General features: G+C 30.5%; 1 protein-coding gene and 1 long non-coding RNA gene across 2 annotated transcripts; one reads left to right on the top strand and one right to left on the bottom strand.

The window, feature by feature from the left end:
- The first annotated feature begins 13166 nt into the window (after positions 1–13166).
- On the top strand, positions 13167–17960 carry LOC108486496 (protein unc-13 homolog). The gene is made up of 5 exons (XM_017790579.2): positions 13167–14052; positions 14413–15279; positions 15606–16064; positions 16296–16485; positions 16603–17960. Exons 1-5 carry the CDS (start codon positions 13549–13551, stop codon positions 17532–17534), a joined length of 2952 nt encoding a protein of 983 aa, XP_017646068.1. The 5' UTR covers positions 13167–13548; the 3' UTR covers positions 17535–17960.
- Positions 17961–18694: 734 nt separating this feature from the next.
- On the bottom strand, positions 18695–20601 carry LOC128293701 (uncharacterized). The gene is made up of 3 exons (XR_008283878.1): positions 20290–20601; positions 20087–20150; positions 18695–18819 (listed from the first exon to the last, which is right to left on the bottom strand). It is a non-coding gene; the product is annotated as an uncharacterized LOC128293701 (long non-coding RNA).
- Positions 20602–22807: the final 2206 nt, after the last annotated feature.

Below are 22807 nucleotides of genomic sequence, written 5' to 3'. Positions count from 1 at the left end.
TTAGTTTCGGGATCTCATTTCAGAAATCGGATTTATAAATATTTTTATTAAATATTTACAGAATTATATTAGAAGTGAATTGAATTTCGATTAGGTAATTTTGACGAAAGAGTGTTTAATTAAAGTATAGGGATTAAATTGTATAATTGAATAAAATAGGATTTATAAATAGAATTAAATATATAGGACTTACATAATAAATAAACCATTAGAAATGTGATGTTGCTAGTGGCGGGTTACTATTTTAAATATTATAAAGTTTAGTTATTATTGTGTTAATTAATATAATATAATGATTCAAATATGGATGGTGGAATAAAAAAAAAAAAAAACAAAACCCGTTTCTTTATTTTATTTTTCATGCAGACCGAAAACAACTGAAGAAAAGAATAGGAGCATTCGACCTTTGGTTCAAAAATTTCAAATTCAAAATTGATTAGTACAGTTTAGTTATTTTTTTCTAATTTTTATGTTTTCGGATTGTCAGTACTTTGACCCATGTCCTATTTCTCGGTACTACTTAAGTTTGAGGATGTTACCATTGTTGATTAGTTAAAGTTTTAGGGACTAACTTGATAGATTTTTTTAGGTTAGAAGTGAAAAGGACTAAATTGTGAAGTCAATTGTTGGTTTTGTGCAATAGGGATCATATAGAAAATTTTCAAAATGTAGGGGAAGAAATGTGAAATAAGAAGTTAAATTAGACGTATTATGAAAATGGTATTAAAAATTGGGAGTTTAATTTGAAAGTTATGATAGTCCTGGTTTTAGGGACTAAATTAAATAAAATGCAAAAGTTGCATAAATTAGAAATTGAATGTGAGTTTGGCTGTATATTGATAAATTATTATGTTTGTTTTAATTCGCAGTTAATATCGACCTGAATTCCTCGAAAAAGAAAGGGAAAGACAAAGTTATCGACGAGTAACTCGGAGTTTACGATTTGTATTTATATAATTCAAACTAAATCATAAATGGATGCATTTAGATTTAATTGTTCATGGTAAGTAATTGAGGTGAGATTTTTTGTTCAATTTAGTTGATTTGAATCAAGTGATGTTATGAGGATTCAATTATATATAATTGAGAAATATATGTACATTCTTTCATATAAATGCATGAATTGAATATATGTTATGCAAAAATTGTGGATGTTACTAAATTGAATCAATGTATATATGTTGTGAATAAAGGTGAAATTGAAACATTGATTGGTATTGAAATATGAAATGATTACCCAATTAACAATTTAGGTTGAGTCGGATATAGATGGCATGCCATAGGATAGAAAGAGTTCAGGATTACTTCGACTACGAGTCGATGAGGCATTGAGTGTTAATTTATTTCAGTTTAACCGATGAGACACTGGGTGTCAACTTACTTATAGCATTGGACACATTTATTTGCGTTAAATTTGTTTAATGAGGCACTGGGTGCCAAACTAATGTGTTGGTTGAATTTGTGTATCTATTCGAGTCTGAGTTGAGTTAATAGAGAAATGAATGATAAAGTAAGTTATTTAATTTTTGAAATAGCAAAGGGATGAGAAAGGAGATTGTATATGTTCTTGTGCAATGAATTGGAAATCATGTTGAATTATGTTGAATGAGGTTATGAAATTGGAAATGATGATGGAAAGTGTCATATATGAAATGAACTATTTAATGTCTTATGAAATTATTTTACCATGACTTGGTATTCGAAAAAAAGAAATTACTAATTGTAATCGATGAATAAGTACATTGGTTTATTTGATTTATCATTTTGCATATTAGTACTTATTTTATGTTTAATGTTCTGATTATAGAAAATTTATTGAGTTATACTCAGCATACGATTTTATTTTTCATCAACATATGATTTTATTTTTCATGTGCAGGTTAGATATTTAGCGGTTTAATCATCAACTCAGCATCCAACAGACATCCGAACTCAAATGTTAGTGAAATGTTCTTTTGATCTTGGCATGTACTTAAAATTTTCTTTTGTATATATATGTAATGCTCATTTTGTGTCTTAATAGTATTTCAGTTTCTAAGGTTAAAAATATTGAATATATATATGTATGTGTGTTTATTGGGAATGGTCATCTTGAGGATGTCTTACTAAAGTAATTTGATGATATGCATAATAGTTAAATAGTTAAGAAATTAATATGCTAGATGAATTTTTGGTTAATGCATAATTCTGAGAATGATGGATGATACATCTTGTAATGGATGATAATTGTAACACCCCCTAACCTTTATTCGTCCCCGGAATAGGATTACGGGACATTATTAGTCAATACAATTCAATTATAGATATTAATTAATATAATTGTTTACACTTATCCTAAATTTAATGTATCATCCTTTTAATGGGCCCTCGAAGTCCAATATGAATAGTAAAATCAATTCGGGACTAATTTAAAATCACTACGAATTTTTCTCAAAATTTCAAAACTTTCCTATCGAACAGTACCCACATGCCCGTGTGGTCTAGGGGACACGCCCGTGTCCTTTACCCGTGTAACTCTCAGACTTATTACTTATGAACAAATTAGTTTCACACGGCCAAGACACATGCCCATGTGCCAAGCCGTGTGGACTCAAAATGAGTCTTACAATTCAAGTTTACCAACCTTGCAAATCATAAACCACAAACAACATAATTTCTAATCTTTTAACTTACTCAAATTATGATCAAACATATCTAAAACATATTAAATCGACCATCTTAATTGTCTAACCAATGTACCTTCGTTGGTACCACAATTTTTATCAACAAAACCGAGCGATAATTTACTAATCAAACCTATTTGTAATTATTCCCAAATTTGCATCTTTATACCTAACTTAATTACACTATGTGCTCAACCATTATCATTTATAACTTCATTTACAATAGTTTTTCTAAAATGACCACTTTGACATCATGCCATTACCAATAGTTTACATAAATCTCCACTTACAGTTTGGGATCGACCTGGGATGCTGATTCAACGATCTGACTTTTCAACTTATCCTACGCACAGAAACAAACCATACACTGATATGAACTCAGTGGTATTTTGATAATTTGAACACTTAATAACATTGTACGGGCCCAAATTTGTCCAGCCTATCAAGAAACCCAAACACATAAATAAATAAAAAGTCCCAAAATTTTAAAATTCCAAATTACAATTAAAACCCACACCAGCCCAAATTATCAAAGCCCAAAACAAATCAACCCTAGCCCACAATTAAACACCTTCAGCAGAAAAACCCTAGCCACATGCCTTCAGTCGCCACTCCTCCCACACACTACCCTCGGCCACCACGCGCGCCGCTTCGTCGCACGCATCTGACGTCTCTAAGAACCACCTACAACATGCAAATGAAAGAAGCCAAGCAGAAGAATCAAGCAGAAATGACAAAAAAAAAATGAAAGCAAACAGTTTATGACTCGGCTATAAAAGTCGAAATAAGTCCTTTGTATTATTTTTTACTCATACTAAGAAATCAAAAAGCAAAATAGAAGTTTGAAAAGGTGTTGTTTTGATCTTCTTTGTTCGTATTCTTGCTTCTTTTATTTTATTATTATTTTTTTACAAATCTTTTAAATAAAAAAAGGGGTCAAAGAAATTAGTTACCTTTAACGCCGTGGTCGGAGTCTCCTTATCCGGGCAACGGAGTGGCCGAACCTTTTGGTTCGCCGAAAATATCGTCGGCGTTGATAGGAAACCGAGGGGCCCATTTATTTTTTTCTTCTTTTTTTCTTTTATTTTCGATTTTTAATGGGTGATTTGGGTATTTCACCCTTGGATCTAGGTTGAGAAGGTCAAATCGGCCAAAAATGGGCCATTTTGGAACTTCGGCCGCCATATATTGCTGCATACGGGCGGTGGCCCGATGCCAGAGTTCGGCCGGACCGAGGCTGGATTTTGAAGGGTGAAAGAGAGTTGAGAGTGATTTAGTTTTTTTTTAAGGGATAAGGGCTGAAATGAAAAAATAAAAAAAATGGGTTTAAATAGCAGCATAAAACGACGTAGTTTCATTAGGCCCCCTGTACGCCCAAAACAGCATCGTTTTGGGGGGGCCAACTCGAACCCGACCCGCATGAGCACCAGGATTCGCGTGTTTCCCATTCTTGAGATATTTATGCACGAGGTCCTTCCGCCTTTGTGCGCGCCTCAATTTAGCCCTTTCATTCACTTTATTTATTTTTTATAAATCTAGCCGCATAATTTACTTCTGATTACATTTGAGTCCCTGCTGAAATGATGCGCATAAGGGCTGGGAATATTTCCTAGCCAGTCCCTCATCGTTTCAGCGTGATTCATTTCGATCCTTGATTGCCTTCTTTTCATTATTTACAATTTTTACCTTAAATTTTAATTCTATTTCACCTAATCCTTAGTCTGCTTAATTGATTGATTTATATATTTTTTCATTTAAAAAACTATTATTATTATTCATTTTAAGTTTATATATTATTTATTTCAAATCATTTTATCTTTAATTTTTTATTATATATATTTAAACTATTACTCATTTTGAATTCTACATATATTATTTATTTCAAACTATTATACCTTATTTATTTTGAAATTATTTATATATCTTCTTACTTTAAACTTTTATATATTATTTATTTTGGATTATTCATATACATATATTTTTCTAGGTAAACGGTTTTTATACATTATTTATTCCAAATTTCTTTTACATATTATTTATTCTAAATATTTTATCGTTATTTATTTTAAACCATTTAATATATATATTATCTATTTTAAGTTTTGATATGTTATTTTGTTATACTATTTTATATGTAAACTATATTAAATTCTTTTATTATTTATTGTAAACATTTTATCATTATTTATTTTAAGATTTCATATATTACTTATATTAAATTGATTTATATATTTTATATATTATTTATTTTAAATTTATTTTTTACATATTATTCATTTTAGACTTTCTATGTTTTATATTAAATTGTTTTATATATTATTATTTTAAGTTGCATTATTTTATTTTAAATTATTTTGTGTATTAATTATTTTAGATTGTATTATACTATTCACTTTAAATTGTTTTTATAATATCTATTTTAAACTTATTTTTATATATCACTTATTTAAAGTTGTTTCATTATTTATTTTAAATGGCTTTATGTTATTTATTTCATTCTTTTGATCATTATTGTTGGTATCTAAATAATATGTGTTGTGTGATTTTTGCCATTGTGTATTATAATTGTTCATTTGTATTTTCATATTATTGTCATTCGTTTGTATAATATTGTATTCATGCGTTACTATTCCATGCTCTATATTACCTTTTATTTTATTTTGTTTAAATCATATCGCGTATTAAGCTCAAATGGATTTATCTAATATAGACCGTTTTATTTTTTATTCCAAACAAAATAAACGCATATCGTTAAACGTCATGCTCGTTATTATTCAAAAGGAAAATCCTCAAAATAAGGCAATATTTCGCGTTTCGGGAATTCGAGAAATTGTACCCTAACTTATGGGGTTTCGATTTTCTCGTTAAACCTAAATAGCCAAATATCCTTTTAGGTTTCAAAACACATGAAGCTTCGATAAAAATTAAAAGCAAACTTGGTCCTGAGGGTTCAAACGTCGCATCCTAACTTATGGAACGTGGCATTTTGTTATCTCGGGACGAGTTGGCCTTTGATGCTCGTTTCAATTTAACTCAAGTCTTTTTAAAATAAACATTGATAAAAAAAGGGATCACATTTTAAAATCTTTTTAACTCTAGACATTAAGACATTAATTAATCAGTTAGGTACCAATTTTGGGCGTGACGAGGGTGTTAATCCTTCCTCGCACGTAATCGACTCCCGAACCTATTTTCTCAAATCTTGTAGACCAAAATAATTTGTTTTAATAAATCGAAATATTTTATTAAAACGACCAAATTTCTAGGTGATCCGATCACACCTAAATGAAAAGGATTGGTGGCGACTCCCATTTTCATTTTTTAAAATAAGTCGATTCCCGTTTCCAAAAAAATGGTTTCGATAAACATAACATACACTTAAAATCATATAATAATCATAAATATTCAATTATTCATTTCGTGGATAAATTCTTTATAACTCATTCAATCTTTATCATCTATTAACCCGATTAGTTTTCAAAATAAATTCACAAATCATTTAAAACAATAATATTTTCCATTCATATGTCTCACTTACACTTCTATTCACTATTCAATTTCAGTAAATAATATTCAACTATTACATTTCATTTAGTAACCCGTATAATCCAAGCTCAATATCAGTCAATATTTTTCAGTGTCATTCAATTTATCAGTTTCATTTAGTAACATTCAATTATTCAGTAGCAATTAGTTATTCAGTAATAATCATTTGCTCAGTAGCAATCAGTTATTCAGTAACGATCAATTATTCAGTAACAGCTAGTCATTTAGTACTTTTATTTACCCCTAATAACATGACTCGGACACTGACGGATACACGAATCCAACCATCACACCAGTACAGTACGGCACATAGTGCCTCATCGGCCAAGCCGAAGTAACCAGTAACAGTAACAGTACGGTACAGAGTACATCATCGGAATAATCCGAAGTAATAGTAACAGTACGACACACAAGGTGCCTTATCGAATCGAAGTCGAAGTAACAGTACGACACTTATAGTGCCTCATTGACTCAAGGTCGAAGTATCCCTAAACACTTCCAATCCTATGGCATGCCAACTATATCTTACTTAGCCCGAATACTATTAGTAGGGTTTTCAATTTCACTTTCAATTGTTTTTTTAGCCAATATACATTTCAATTAATCACATATATTCTCAAATCAATACAATTCACTTTACTTTTCAATAACAAATATTTACATTTCACAATAATCACATATTCATAATTAATTTCATCACATTCCCAATTAATATATTTTTCAAATATAACATACATCCAATATTCAATTTTCATATCAACCACATATATCCATATAAATTCAATTTAATAACAATTACTAATATTTACCTTAATTTCTTATAATAACATATAAACCAGAATATAACAGTTAGTAATTAAAATTCAGATTAATTACCTATTCAATTTAAATTCAATACCAATGCTCAAATATCATATAAATTATAATTTCACAAATACTCAATTGAATATCAAATATACTACACTTACCTTAATTTTCTTACCATAAACATTTAAATTAAAATATAACAATTAATAATTAAATTCGAATTATAGAAATTCAAACCGTAATTTCCGAGCTAACCCCTATCAACTTTGCCTTTTTCCTTGTTTAGCCGAAGTTTTCAGCACAATGTTAGCTATTAAAATTTAAAGCTTCAAAACCTCAATTTCTCCCTTTTTCTTTCTTTCCCCTTTCTCTTCTTTTCTTCTCTGTTTTCGTTTCATATTCTGTTACTTTATTTCTTTTCTATTTCTTTATTTCTTTTTATTTCATTTGTTTCATTTGTTTTATAATAATATTATAATAATATAATTTAATAATAAACTTATATGACAAGTAAATATATATGTATTTTACAAATGTATGTATACTAATATTACACATGTCACAAATTTTACCATACATTTGTTAAGATTTAGTTAAATATTACATAATAATATAATATAATATAATATAATATAATATAATATAATATAATATAATATAATATAATATAATATAATATAATATATTTTATAATTAAATAATATATTTAAAATTATCTATTTAGTCCCTTTAGCTTTTCTTTAATTTATAATTAAGCTTCCACACTTTATTTAATTTAATCGTTATACCTAATTAACCTTAATTTAAGCTAAATTCACTTAATTAAAGCCTAATTAACCACTCGATTAACTTTATAAATATTTTTAATAAATATTTACTAATTCATGTTTGAAACAGAGACCGAAAATATATTTTTCGATAACCGTAAAATTCGGGTCATTACAATAATATTTGGTGTATGTTTTACAAATGAATTTGAATGTTTAGTTGTTCATGTTGAGATGTCTTAATGGCTTAATGGTTGATTATTAGGCTAGTTGATTTTAAAGACATATATATATATATATATATATATATATATATATATGTTTAGATTGTGATGTACATGAATAAATATGTCTAGATGATGAATTGCATGCCTTAATTATGCTTAGGTATATCAATTGAGTTTAGGTATGTTTTGGGCATAAAGTGGACCTTTAAAAGAGAGATTTTATCATTTTTGAATTTAGGTATCAATATTTTGGCATTTGATATCAATGTTTGATCATATGAACAGTTTTAAAATAAACAGAATGTCAAAATGGTATCGATTTTTATTTGAGTATCGATACTATAAAATAATTATCGATACCCTTGTCTTGCAAAGAAAATAGAATCGTAAATTGAAATCAATTTTCAAAAAGGTATCGGTTTGGTATCGATACCAATTTGAGATTTTCAATATTAATCTTTAAACTTTGAAATTTTATAATTTAACCCCATTTCAAGCTTGAATTTTACAATTAGGTCCGTATAGATTTTAAAATTTTTGTTATGTTTGATTATATGTGATTTGATGATAAATAATTGAGATTTTGGTTAGTAAAGTACATGTCGAATGTTGAATTTTTGCTATAACATCTTATTACTTGGATTCGACGATCGAACCAAGTAATGAGGTGTTACAAAGATAATATTTTGATTTTGGTGACTTCGTGCTTACATATTTTGCTTATTTCATTTACTTCTTTGTTATGCTATTATTAGATTTTCGTTGATGCTTGATTATTTATGATGATGCATTAACATGGAGAGAGTTTTTGGTTTAATCCTCTTATTTGTGATTTGTTTCAAAATCGAATCTGTGCAATAAATGTAGGTGTTAATTGTACAAGGAAACTATATATTTTCTAAAGAGTCTTAGCATCACAAGATTATTCACCTTCCTTAATTGAGTTTATGATGATCCTTCATTTATGGACAAGGAGGTGATTAAGAGATTGTGATAACTATCAAATCCCAACATTTATATATTTGAGATATGGAGTAGATTCTGCATGGCCATTATAAAAAAAGATTCATATTCCCTGAAGATTGAGTGAAACACAAATTTGCCTATCTAAGAAATAATAATTGTGCATTCTATTGTGTTATTTTTCCACATGCTAGAAACATGATTAATACCCTCTTATAGGAAAGCAATTAAGTGGAGAGTTAAGGCTGCAATTATCTTTTTGTGAGTTGGATAGAATGGATTATAATCAATTATTATATTGAGAATTTGTATAGCAATTTCATTCTTTAGGCAAGACCTTGCCATATGTAGCTATTCCAACCTGCATAAATAATTTTGGTCCCATTCTTTGTTTTTGTTTTATTGTTCTAAATTGTTTTTTTTTCTAATTATTGGACTATTATAACATTAGAGGTGTTCATCAATCATGTCGAGTTTAAACATATTAACGCATTTTATATTTGTTCAAGCTTGATTCGACTCGAAATATAGGTGCTCAACCCATATTTGTAAATGGCTAACTCAAGACCATTTTAGGCCTATCCATATTACTTTTTAAATATTTATATTAGTTCTAATTCAATATTTAATAATATTATGTATTTTTCGTTTATTAAAATTCTATATAGACATCTTAACATTTTTAAATATTTACATTACAATATTATATATTACTATAGATTTAATTTTTAAGTGTTATAAATAACATGATACATAAAAATAACGTAATATAAATGTTCAAGCCTAAGCCTAACCCATATTTTAAATAGGTTTATTTTATTTTTGCCCAAATATATTTCTTAAGACTAATATTTTTACCAGAATTCTCTCAAATTTTAGAAGGATGTTCGAGCTTAGGCAAATAGTTCAACCCTTAAATAGGGCTATACAACATTTATTATAATAACGAATAGTTGTAACCAGACAAATTTAATGTATTTTTTTAATAACAATGATGCGAACCTAAACTATTTTTAAGATAAAGGACATCTTATTAATAAGTCACAATTGAGTCCACAAATTTGATGTGTTCAATAGTTATATTCATATACAAACACATTCAATTTAATTAAATTTGGTAAAAACGAGAATCCTACTAATAATTACTAATAAACACAACAATAAAAATAATATTGAAAACAAATAAACAATTATGACCAAAATAAATCTAAGACTAACTCATTCCTTACAACGAATTTTTAAAAGGTAAATGATAAGCATAGAACCAAATCTACATGAATGCATGTGCAACGAAAGTGGATGACGGCCATAATTAGAAAAAAGAAGATTAATTGTATTGTTGTAAGTAAATTTTAATTTGATTTATAAATTTTAAATAATTTTAAATGAACCTTTAAAATTCTAATAAAATATTATGTCAATTTATTTGTTATTGTGACGTTAAATGTGAATTTAAATTTGGTATATGTGTTTTAGTAAGAAATATATATATATATATATACATTAATAAATATTTTAAACATGAATTAAATATTAATATAAACTTGGGTTATTTAAATTATTGTTGATATTATTTTTTATATTATAATAAAAATATAATAAGATGATTCAAATGGTTTGAAGTTTATATGACCAATTTAAAGTTTGACTCAGTGCAAGAAATCAAAATATAGTATAAGAATTATGATATCATGTGAAGTAAGAAAAGAGTTAAGTCCTAAGGACGGTGCCCTGAAAAGAAAAAGGCCAAGTTAAGATAGATGGAAGATTTTCATTTGCCATATGTCACTTCATGCACTCACTCTTATATCTAATTAATAAATTCTAACAAAAGCAATATTATTAACATTTTAAAGTTTATTTAATTTTAAAAATTTTACTTCACTTTATATTTCTTTTATATAATTCATTACTTATAATCTCCTATACCTTTCAACATATTCCATCTCATGTGCTTTCAAGCTGATTCGGATAGGCTTAAATGTTTATCCGAAAAGTGAGATGATTTTAAATAAAAGTATAAGTTTAAAAAATAGATTTGAACAAATAATAAAGTTCGTTTTCTAAATAAATCGAGCTTTGAGTAAAATTTTTTAGCTCGAGCCTGACTTAGTCCAACCCGAATCACTTGCTCGTTCACTTTATTTTCAATTTGTTAGAAAATATTTATTTTAATATTTTTACTATATTTGATATATTATATTTTTATATTTGTTTTTATATAAAAATAATCTAAAATTTTTTATGATCAGGCTTGAGTTTAATATTTTAATATGAGCTAAGTTTAAAAAATTTAAGTCTATTTTTCAAATTAAGTCGAGACTAAACTTAAAAATGAGCTTAAAATTCTATATTGATCGACTCAATCCATAATAAATTATATTACAAATCAAACTAAAATTTAATCAATTTAAAGAATTTGTATTTAATTTATTAATTATATATAAATTTTTATAAAATATCAATTAATAAAGGATAATATATTATAAAAATCTTTAAAAATAAAATCAAACAACTTCACCTTCTAATAATAAATAACCATTTAATTTATTGATAGTATGTAAAATTATAGACGAGTAGAGTAAATCGTAATTTTAAACACAAAATTAGATGTAGAATGCAATGAACCGCAAATTTTAAACTTGTTGACAATAAAAAAAATTGGTCTCAATCCGTGCAGCAAAAAAGAAGCAAATTGTAGTAAGAAAGCTATTTTGAGATTCTATATTCTGACAACAATTTTGCTTGAAGCTGAAAGACGTAATAAATAAAATATTTTTGGTTGATTGACCTCATCATTCTCTCACTTGTTTGCAATCTAATCTATTACACCAGTCAACACTATTACTTTACTTGCCCTTTTATCTACAAAACAAAACAAAAAAAAAAAAAAAAGGAGAAAATATATAATAAAGAAAAAAGCTTAGAAGTTTGATATTTCAATTGTGAGTTTACTCAAAGGAAAAAAATATATAAATCCCATAAAAGTCATTATAAAATCATTTTTAATAACATGAGGAGAATCAGAATAAAATTATTTATCACATAATCTAATTATAAAATATAATTTGAATTAAAATAATTCTAAATAGAATTTAGAAGCGACAAAATTTAAAGTAGAATAAATTTAGACAAGTATACACATGCTTTTACTATAAAATCAAAATTTTCATATATGTTAGAAATTTACGGCATGATTTTTTAAACAAATATAGTTGTTAAAAGTTGATATAGAAATTAAATGACAATTTGATTGAGATGGTAAAATTAAATATTTAAAATTTTAAGCGATAAATATTAAAATTGTATATAAACTTTAATTTAATGTGTAATGTTATATATGAATTTTAATTTTGTGTGATTTTATACATGAAATTTTGGTTTGGTTCAAGTTTCATAAATCACTAACATCATAGAATTAGCACTATTTTACGTTGATATATTGCATACACAAACAATTATATTATTCCAATATAAAATAAATGTATATATTTATTTGTTTAAATGTGTACAATTGAAACAAAATTAAAGTTTCATTATACATATGAACTACAATTCAAGTTTAAACATAAATATAGATTTTATAATTTTCATTTTAAAAACAAAAATTTCAATTACTAAACATTATAATACTATCATTAGGGATACTTATTAGTAAAATTCATTAAGAAAAATAAAAAAATTGCATCTGAATTTTAAGGTCATACATCCACTTCAAAGTTATTATCATTGCCATAATAAAAGAGAAATAAAAACTTACCAAAATTCACTCATCAACTTCCTCTCTTCCATTTCAATTCTTACTCACCACATAATACCCAAACCAACAAATAATGCTTAGAGTTTCACATTAACTTTGAATCTAGAAAAGAAAAAAAAACAACAACTTTAAGCTACATTATGAACTGTAAATTAAATGCCAAACTGGTCCAACATCCCAATCTACATTAAAATTATTTCACCAAAAAAAAAGGGTTTAATTTTAAATTTTATCCCTCTACCTTATGCAAACTGAGAAGTTAATCCCTTTATTTCTTTTATCAAATTAACATGGGTTCAAACAATTGAATTAATTTCTCAGTTTTAATAAATTACAATGATCAAAATGTATCAAATTAGAATAGAGGGACCAAATTTTAAATTTTTGTAAAGTATAAGGATGGAATTCAATTAGACCAGAAAGAAATAAAGAAAGAGTCAGCAATTATCTTTATTAAAAAAAACAAAAGAAAAGGAAAAGAAGAAGAAACTACATGGCACGCGCTCCTGACTCGGTCTGGCTGGCTGCCCTCAAAGACAACGGCAATACCATCATTTTGTTTATTTTCTTCTTAATGCTCATCCATTTTTGTTTCTTACAAAAGACACCAAATTCTTTGACTGTCTGTCTATATTATTTTGTTGTTTTAAACTTTTATTTTATGATTAATTTTGCAGAAGTTTAATTTTGTTTCCTTTAAAGTCAAGCAAGAATCTTAACAAATAAAAAAGAAAAGGCAGTAAAGTAAACAATCCCATAAAACCTTCATCTTTAAGCCCGTTTTAATTTATTCTTTTACTCTGCAATTCTCAAGCATGTCGGGTAGATTAAGGGATAGAAGTTCCAGCCAAGCCAAACGACACAGCCATCATCAAACGACGACCACGGTGGCGGCGGTGGCAATGCCTAATTTCTTGACCGAGACGCTGCCGTGTCCTTTCGGGGAGTTGGCGACGAATTTGTCGGATTCGGCGCTCCGTGAGACGGCTTATGAGATTCTGGTCGGAGCTTGTCGGAGTACCGGTGGGAAGCCTTTGACTTACATATCGCAGTCGGAGAGGAACTCGGAAAGGACGGCGACGCCGACTCTGACGTCGACGGCGTCGTTGCAAAGGTCCTTGACATCGACGGCGGCGAGTAAGGTAAAGAAGGCTTTGGGATTGAGATCGTCTGGGAGAAAGAAAGTGAGTGGTGAGTCTGACACGGAACGAGTCAAAAAGGCGGTTACAATTGGAGAGATGTTGAGGGTTCAGATGGGAATTTCAGAGCAAACGGATTCCAGGGTTAGAAGAGCTCTTTTGAGAGTTGCTGCTGCTCAGGTTTGTTAAAAGCTGTATATATTAACCTTTTTTCTTGTCTTTTTTTTTTTTCCTTTCAATTTTACTGAGAAAAGCAACCTTTTTTTGGTGTTTCTCTTTATTTAAGCTTAAGTTATGTAATTCCATAGAAGTAATTTGTGCTAAGCTGAATAAATTAGAAGCTTTTAATTTTCTTAATTTTTTGTAATTTGATAATTTATGCTGGAATCACAGTGGACAAAAATGGATATTTCAATTGTTGATTATTGAGAATGTTTGTGGAGTTTGAGTTCATTCATGTTTTTTTTTTTTTTTTGCTGCTCAAATTTTCTTATTTTTTTTATTAACAGTACATATGTATGTATGCTGTACGTTTATCAGCTTGGAAGACGGATAGAGTCAATAGTGTTGCCACTTGAGATGTTGCAGCAACTCAAGCCTTCGGATTTTCCGAATCAAGGAGAATATGAAGCTTGGCAAAGGAGAAATCTGAAGCTTCTTGAAACTGGATTACTATTGCATCCTCTCTTGCCACTGGACAAGACCGACACTGCTCCGCAGCGACTACGACAGATCATTCGTGGAGCCCTTGAGAAGCCCTTGGAGACTGGAAAAAACAATGAATCTATGCAAGCACTCCGGAGCATTGTTTTATCTCTTGCTTGTAGAACCTTTGATGGGTCTGCTTCTGAGACTATCCACTGGGCAGATGGATTCCCATTGAATCTCAGAATTTACCAAATGCTGTTAGAAGCTTGTTTTGATGTTAATGATGAAACATCTGTTATTGAAGAAGTTGATGAGGTTCTTGAACTCATAAAAAAGACTTGGGTAGTCCTTGGAATGAATCAGATGCTGCATAATCTTTGTTTCTTGTGGATATTGTTTAACCGTTATGTGGCTACTGGTGAAGTGGAAGGGGATCTATTGTTTGCTGCCAATAATCTGTTGATGGAAGTTGAAAAGGATTCAAAGTCCATGAAAGATCCCAATTACTCCAAGATATTGAGTTCTACTTTGAGTGCAATCTTAGGTTGGGCTGAGAAAAGGCTTCTTGCCTACCACAATTATTTTCATAGTGATAACACTGAGTTATTGGAATGTGTTGTTTCTGTGGGAGTTCTATCAGCAAAGATAATGGTAGAAGATATCTCACATGAGTACCGTAAAAAAAGAAAGGAAATTGATGTGGCTCATGAGAGAGTTGATATGTACATACGATCATCACTGCGCACTGCTTTTTTTCAGGCAAGTTTTCACTATTTCAAATGTCCATACATATTATTGGGCACTGCAAGATAACAAGGCTCCTATAGTTTAATTTCATGATATAAATTCGTTTTTAACGTTTTCCACATGAGAGATAGGTTTTCAGCATTCGCAAGTTTTTGCAGGCATATTAAATATGCAAATTTTCCAAGTGCAGCGTCATCATTTCTTTATGAGTAGCATTTCCCCTTACTAAACCCTAATATTTGTTTTGTTAGCCTTAAATTCTATATTTAGACCAAGTTTATTAAATTCCTGTCTGAAAGTGACTCAAGGTTTTCTCTGTTGATAATGTATTTAGACAGATAATGGAGAAGGTGAAGTCTAGCAAACGCTCATCTAATAAGAACCAGCAAAATCAGCTTCCTTTCCTTTCCATCCTTGCACAAGATGTCAGTACACTGGCTTTCAGTGAGAAGGCAATTTTTAGTCCAATATTAAAGAGGTGGCATCCTCTTTCAGCCGGTGTGGCTGTAGCAACTCTTCATTCCTGCTATGGGAATGAGCTGAAGCAATTTGTTTCCAGCATTGGTGAATTGACACCGGATATATTACAAGTGCTAAGAGCTGCAGAAAAATTGGAGAAAGATCTTGTGCAGATCGCGGTTGAAAACTCAGTGGACAGTGAGGATGGTGGAAAGTCAATCATAAGGGAGATGCCTCCTTATGAGGCTGAATCTGTAGTCTCTAATCTGGTGAAATCATGGATAAAGACTAGATTAGACAGACTGAAGGAATGGGTTGACAGGAATCTACAACAAGAGGTTCGTGGCTTTTGTTCCTTTTCTTTAATTATTTGATAGTGGTTTGAGTCAGTTGAAATATTCTTCTGTCGTCTTCCATAATCGGAAGATTTGAAGATGAAAGCTATTTAGTAGGGGAATTTTGTTTATGTTTATAGATTATACTCAGTTTCTACCCTTTGTCATGTCTTGAATCTCATTTAGTATCTGACCGTTCATTGCTATGCGTTTCTGTTTGTTGTCTCTTTATAGGTATGGGATCCGCAAGCGAATAAAGAACGATTTGCTCCCTCTTCTGTTGAAGTTTTGCGAATTGTAGATGAAGCTTTAGAAGCATTCTTTTTGTTACCAATATCTATACATGCAGCATTGCTTCCTGATCTAACCAATGATATCGATAGATGTCTTCAACATTATATATCAAAGGCAAAGTCTGACTGTGGTACGTATTTTACATAATCTGTAGAAGTCCACAGCATGGATTTCTTTCCATTATTTCTCTGAAGTTATCAGTTTCGACTAAAACTAAAAGTTAAATACAAGATACTCTGATCTACAGGGACCCGGAGTACTTTTGTTCCCTCAATGCCTGCTTTGACTCGATGTTCATCACGGTCAAAAGTTTCGGGTGTATTTAAGAAAAAGGAGAAGTTTCAAAAGGCACAGAGCAGGAAATCTCAGGTTGGGACCACAAATGGTAATGGCTCGTTCGGGATTCCCCAGCTATGCTGTCGCATTAATACTCTTCAGCATATTCGAACGGAGTTGGATGTCTTGGCAAAACGGACAATTGTGCATCTTAGAAGTTCTGAATCTCATGTCAACAATATTGCCAATGGGATGGGGAAAGCATTCGAACTTTCAGCTGCTTCTTGTTTGGAAGGGATACAACAACTGTGTGAGGCAACTGCATATAAGGTCATCTTCCATGATCTAAGTCATGTCCTCTGGGATGGGCTGTATGTTGGGGAAGTTTCATCATCTAGAATTGAACCTTTTCTTCAGGAGCTCGAGCACTATTTGGAGGTACTTTCATTAACTGTGCATGACAGAGTCAGAACACGAGTTATTACTGAAGTAATGAAAGCTGCTTTCGATGGTTTCCTTCTGGTTTTACTTGCTGGAGGTCCTGCTCGTGCTTTCACCCTGCAAGATTATGAAACAATAGCAGAAGATTTTAAGTTCTTGACGGATTTATTTTGGTCCAATGGTGATGGACTTCCGGTTGATTTGATCGAAAAGTTTTCAACAACAGTTAAAGCCATCCTCCCTTTATTTCATACTGAAACTGACAGCCTGATTGAGCAATTCAAATACATGACTGCAGAGAGTTACGGTTCTTCTGCTAAATCCAAGCTTCCATTGCCACCAACATCCGGTCAGTGGAGTCCCACGGAACCAAACACACTCTTGCGAGTTTTGTGTTACCGGAGTGATGAGACAGCGGCTAAGTTCCTTAAGAAGACTTACAACTTGCCCAAGAAACTCTAACAATTTCATTTTTTCTGCTGAAAACAGTCAAATGATGCAATTCTTAGGTATTATAAAAGGGTTGAGGTGATTCTTGTTGCTTCCCAAGTTTGATATTATGGGGATGTTTGTCGGCTGGCTTTTATTTGTTTTGAGGAGGGAAACCTTGTAAGAATAGAAGCAACAGTGGAAGCACTTCCAAGCATTATAAATACAACTTTCAGGAAGGGTGAGGATGCTGGATGAAACATTACACAACAACCGAAACTTCAGGATGAAAGGTTTGATAATTTATTTAGAAAAAGAAGAAAAGAGAGAAAAAAGGTAAGGTTTTTAATTCTGCTTCAATGAATTGGAATTTGTATTTTTTTTTTTGGTGATTTCTTTAACAGCTTGTGTATGGAAATTGTGTTGCTTGATGAATGAAATGAATTTTTTTTCCAATTATTTGACACGTTGCCACATGTATGCGCATAATTGAGGAAACCACGTGGGGTTAAGCTTTCAGCTAGGGGCTGACTTGTTCCAAGACCCATATCTGAGTTTGTTGGAGGAAAGATAGGGAGGTTAGAATATGATCTTCCACTTCCCCAAATCAAGTCTCCCACTTCTTCATCCAACTAATTTACTTGCTTATTTTCAGATCCTGGTGCACTACAAATAACTTAACCCTTAATGCTACAAAACATGTTATTAGGTCTAGCTATGTTTTTCATCTCTTATTTGTTTTACCAGCTTGTATTAGGGGTTTGGTCCTCTCCAATACGGATTGTGTTTGGGCATCAAAGCCAATTGTTGCCCATGGTGGTCAACGGTGTCTAGTGGTATCTAGTAACATTTCATATTGGGTCTAAACGTTATGACTGGATTTTAAAGGTTACATTGATCACTCGAAAACACCAGAAAGCTTGTCTTATTAAACAGTATTTGAACTTGTAGAAGCAGTAATAATTTTGCAAAACATATTTTACTTTATCTCCAAAGAAAACTTTACGTTTGTCAAGTGAGTAACTTCTAAAACCTTTGTTATTATCTTTCGAATTGCTATTTCAAATTTGTAACGGAAAAATCTTTAGTTTTTTTAATGTTGAAAATCGAACATTTGTTTTTTTATTAACAGAAATCATGCAAAGCATTTAAACTAATTAACTAAAAAAACTCAACAAAACCCAAAACCAAAATAAAAATCTGAAAATTAGTCCAACTGTTCAAAATTTCATAAATTAATAATTATTTAAAAATAATCTTATGCGAGAAAACATATCCGAACTCCTGTACGTTGTTTAATCCTAAGTCCACGGGTTACCTAAAATATTAAACAAATGGGGAGAGTTAAAAAACTCAGTGTGCGACTTAACTCAAGTATAAATACAAATAATATAATAGACATCAGAATATCATAGAGAATATTATAACAACCAATTTCACAAATTTGAACAGAATGCATGATTATGTTAATGCAATAAATTTCGGGAAAACATAATGCAGATTTTTAGAAATATCCTACCCAACTCTACTACCAAATTGAAATCCCTAGAACTTTTCCATCCAAAACACACCAACGATAAATATGGAAAATGCCACCAGAATTGCAGAAAAACTGCCAGAACATATATGTGTGGTCGAGCCACCATAATTGTAGTCAAACTGCCAGAACAAATATGTGGTTAAACCACCAGATAGTGCAAATTATTAAACTGTCAAAATTTCCTCCTTACCATATCATCCCAACCCTATGCAATGTGACATGGCATGTAAATACATAATCAAAACAATAAGCATGTTGAACATGCAATCGTACATTTAACTGAAATCAGTAGGCATGGAATTTCATGTTTTACAGGACAGATATGTCAGGTTTCAATGATAACAGATCGATTTAATCAGAATAGCCACAATGTCACATGCCATGAGAATCAGAACAAAACATAACTTATCACATAAGATAAAACACACACAATTAAAAACAACGGATTTCATTGATTGGACAATCATACATATCATTCATTGGAGTTTAAGAAATTATTGACCTCGAATACGCAATCCAAAACTCATCCCTAATTAAACTTACTCAAAATGGGCCCACACGCCCTATCTGGCAGAACTTGTGTGGTCTACACGGCCTGGCACACGGTCAAGCACATGCTCATGTGGTTCATACGGCCTGACACACATCAACACACACAGTCGTATGGCTTATATGGTTTGGCATACAGCCGTGTGAGCCACATAGTTTAGGACATGATTGTGACACACGACCGTATGACTCACATAGTTTGGCACACGGCCTAACACAGAATCGTGTGAGCCACACGGTTTGGGACACTATCGTGTGGTGTCAATAGTCTCAATTTTTAAGATGTCACACACCTGAACATTCTTAAGATGTTGGCAAATAGCAATATCCAATTCTGCACATACAACATCCGCAACTATCAATTATCAAGAATTACACTAAATTCGAACTAAACATTTGACCTGTACTCAATTAATGAATTGACCAAATATAAAAGAGTATTCGGCTCTTGCCGAAATTCACCACCAGCCTCCAACTAAGGTATTCAACCACTTACCTAAAGAATAAACAGTTCTTAGATCCTCAAATTGCCAGAGAAACAATAGCCTCCCGAACTTCGTCTAAATAGAAACAACAATTTAATGATCAGTACACAACTAATCATCAAACCCATGCATTCACACACCTCCTTTAGAAACTGAAATAAAAACAAAAATAATAACACAACCAACCCTTAAGAAGAGAAAACATGGCACTTACAAAGTGATGTAACCACGGCACTGAAACACCAAAATTTCACTTGGCTAGAATTGAACAAGCAGAAATAATGACACTTATCCAAAATAGTAACAGAGTAGAAACAAAAGGAGCGGCAACAGAAGAATCAAAAGGGACAAACACGCAAAAAATAAGAAAATCCCAGAAAGAAAACTAATGTGAAGGAAAAAGTGGAGAAAGTGGGAAGATGGGGAAAGTGAAAAGGAATGACAAAAATCAAGGAGAATTTTTAGAAGCTGAATTTTAATTAAAAATAAAATAAAATAAAATAAAATATCCTAACCTATCAGATTATCAGTTAACACAATCTGGTGATTCAAAATTTGTATTTAACCCAATTTCAACCACATGGACAGCACAAACAAGAATTAACAAAAATAATTCCCACTTGTATACGATAGGTTTTGAACTTGAAACCTAAGGGCAAGCTAATGCATTAGCACTAAACTAGCAGACTCATTCCTACTAACAAGAATAAAACATAATCCACACGTGAACAACTAAAAAAGGGAACAAAACTAATAAAAATTCAAGGGAAGGGAATCGAACTCAAAATCTCTCACATACAAACTAATAAGAATTTCCCATGTATAAGTCATTGTCATATTCACATTCTGTAAACTTTGTAAACATGCTTTAATCTTTGCACACATGTTTGGTTGCTCCAGTATCAATCCACCATGTATTATCATCTTGTACCATATTAATTTCAGAAATCATGGCAACAAACTTTTCATTATTATCAGCCTTAGAAAATGATTTCTTCTTTAAAAATAGACATTTATTCTCGAAATGTCCCAGCTTACCATAATGATAGCATGAGCCTTTTTGTTTCTTTTTTAACTTTGTCTCTCTATCAATTTGTTTGAACTTTCTCTTGGATGATTCAGTAGTTTGTACTTCATCCGTAACATGCACTTTGACATTTTTAGAATCTAAGTTCTGATCTTGCTTTTGATATTCTTCTTCAATACGAAGATGATTTGCCAAAGCCTCAAGAGATATTTCATTTTTCTTATGTTTTAAATTCTTTTAAAGTCTTTCTAAAATAGTGAAAGTTTATCTATAATAGAGGATACAACAATCATTCCATTTATTTTCATATCATATTGCTTAAATTGGTTCAACATTTTCTCAATATCATTAAATTGTTCTATAACAGAATGACCATAAATCATTTGATAATTATTGAAACGACTAACAATAAATTTCTTACTTGTAGTATCTTCGGTCATGTATCTTGCCTCCAATTTGTCCCATAATTCCTTAGCGGTAACTTCATTTTGGTAGGTGCCGAACAAACCATCGGATAAACCATTCAATATGAGGCCTATGCACATGTAACTAACATTGTCCCATTTTTGCCTTTCTCTGATTGTAGCAGCAGATTTGTTTTCATTCTCTTCTAGTCTTGGAGTATCTAAAACATAGGCAATCTTTTGATAATAAGACGTGCATCTTTTTCTGCCATCGTAAAAATTGTCACCATTGAACCGGTCAAGTTTGACTAAGTTGGAAGCCAACACCTTTAATGTTCCACTTTCATGTGTTGTAGTAGTCATCATGAAAATATAGCCTTAAAATTGTTACTACAAAACTTCGGTGAGGAAAAGCTCGAACACACGAATGGAACACAAACAACAACTCGAACAAAAATGAAGGAATAGGATAAGGGTCCAAGGCATGTATCAAGCCAATATCTTTAATGTTCTATTCGCCCCCACCTATATTCAGTGTGCAAATGAGTTTCGAGAAAATGAACCTCGATGATACAAAGAAGTCTGATGACTATTTGCGTTTTGCACTGATGAAAATAGTCTACTAAGCACTAAGCAATGTATAACAAGAAAATCAATTTCTATAAAAAAATTTCCGTAATAATTCTTTATAGAATAATATAATAATATTAAAAGATGGAGGAAAGATAGAAAGAATTTTCATAGCTTATTGCTATGGTTTCCAAATGAAATCTCATTCCTATTTTTAGGAATTTTCATGTCTCTTCATAGAGACATTTTTCAATAGGTGTCATTTTTAATAATAATATCTTTAAAAACATAATTATTCATCTAATATCTCTTGATTAAACATAACTATTCAAATAATATTGTTTGAATAGTCATAATTCTTGTCAATAACCAAAGAGGTATAACTTTTGATTAATTACACCTTTTCATTTATAATTATTGAAACATTATAAATATTATTGAAAATGTTTCAATAGAATCATGCATGTGCATGCTAACATATTTTGATACCAACCATGATCCTTTCAAATTGGTTCTTATCATTTGATCACATTCCTCCTTTGACCATTCCAATGGACCCCATACCTTAGCTGCTTAATTAATTCCCATTGGTAAACATTTCCTTAGATTTGTTACCAATTCATAATAAAATTGGTTCTTCAAATATTATATATATGCGAATTAAATCATAATAAAGTTTAATATCATATCATTTTAACTCTTATGGATTTTTGAGGTAACTAGCTACATTC

Source organism: Gossypium arboreum, chromosome 6 (genome assembly GCF_025698485.1).
Source record: "Gossypium arboreum isolate Shixiya-1 chromosome 6, ASM2569848v2, whole genome shotgun sequence".
Lineage (NCBI taxonomy): Eukaryota > Viridiplantae > Streptophyta > Magnoliopsida > Malvales > Malvaceae > Gossypium > Gossypium arboreum.
This window is presented reverse-complemented; position numbering and strand designations above follow the sequence as displayed.

Excerpts from the sequence above, each read along its gene's own strand:
- LOC108486496 (XM_017790579.2), top strand. The coding sequence starts at position 13,549 with ATGTCGGGTAGATTAAGGGATAGAAGTTCCAGCCAAGCCAAACGACAC. Across the intron at positions 15,280-15,605 it reads TGCGCACTGCTTTTTTTCAG|ATAATGGAGAAGGTGAAGTC; the intron begins GCAAGTTTTCAC and ends GTATTTAGACAG. Across the intron at positions 16,065-16,295 it reads ACAGGAATCTACAACAAGAG|GTATGGGATCCGCAAGCGAA; the intron begins GTTCGTGGCTTT and ends GTCTCTTTATAG.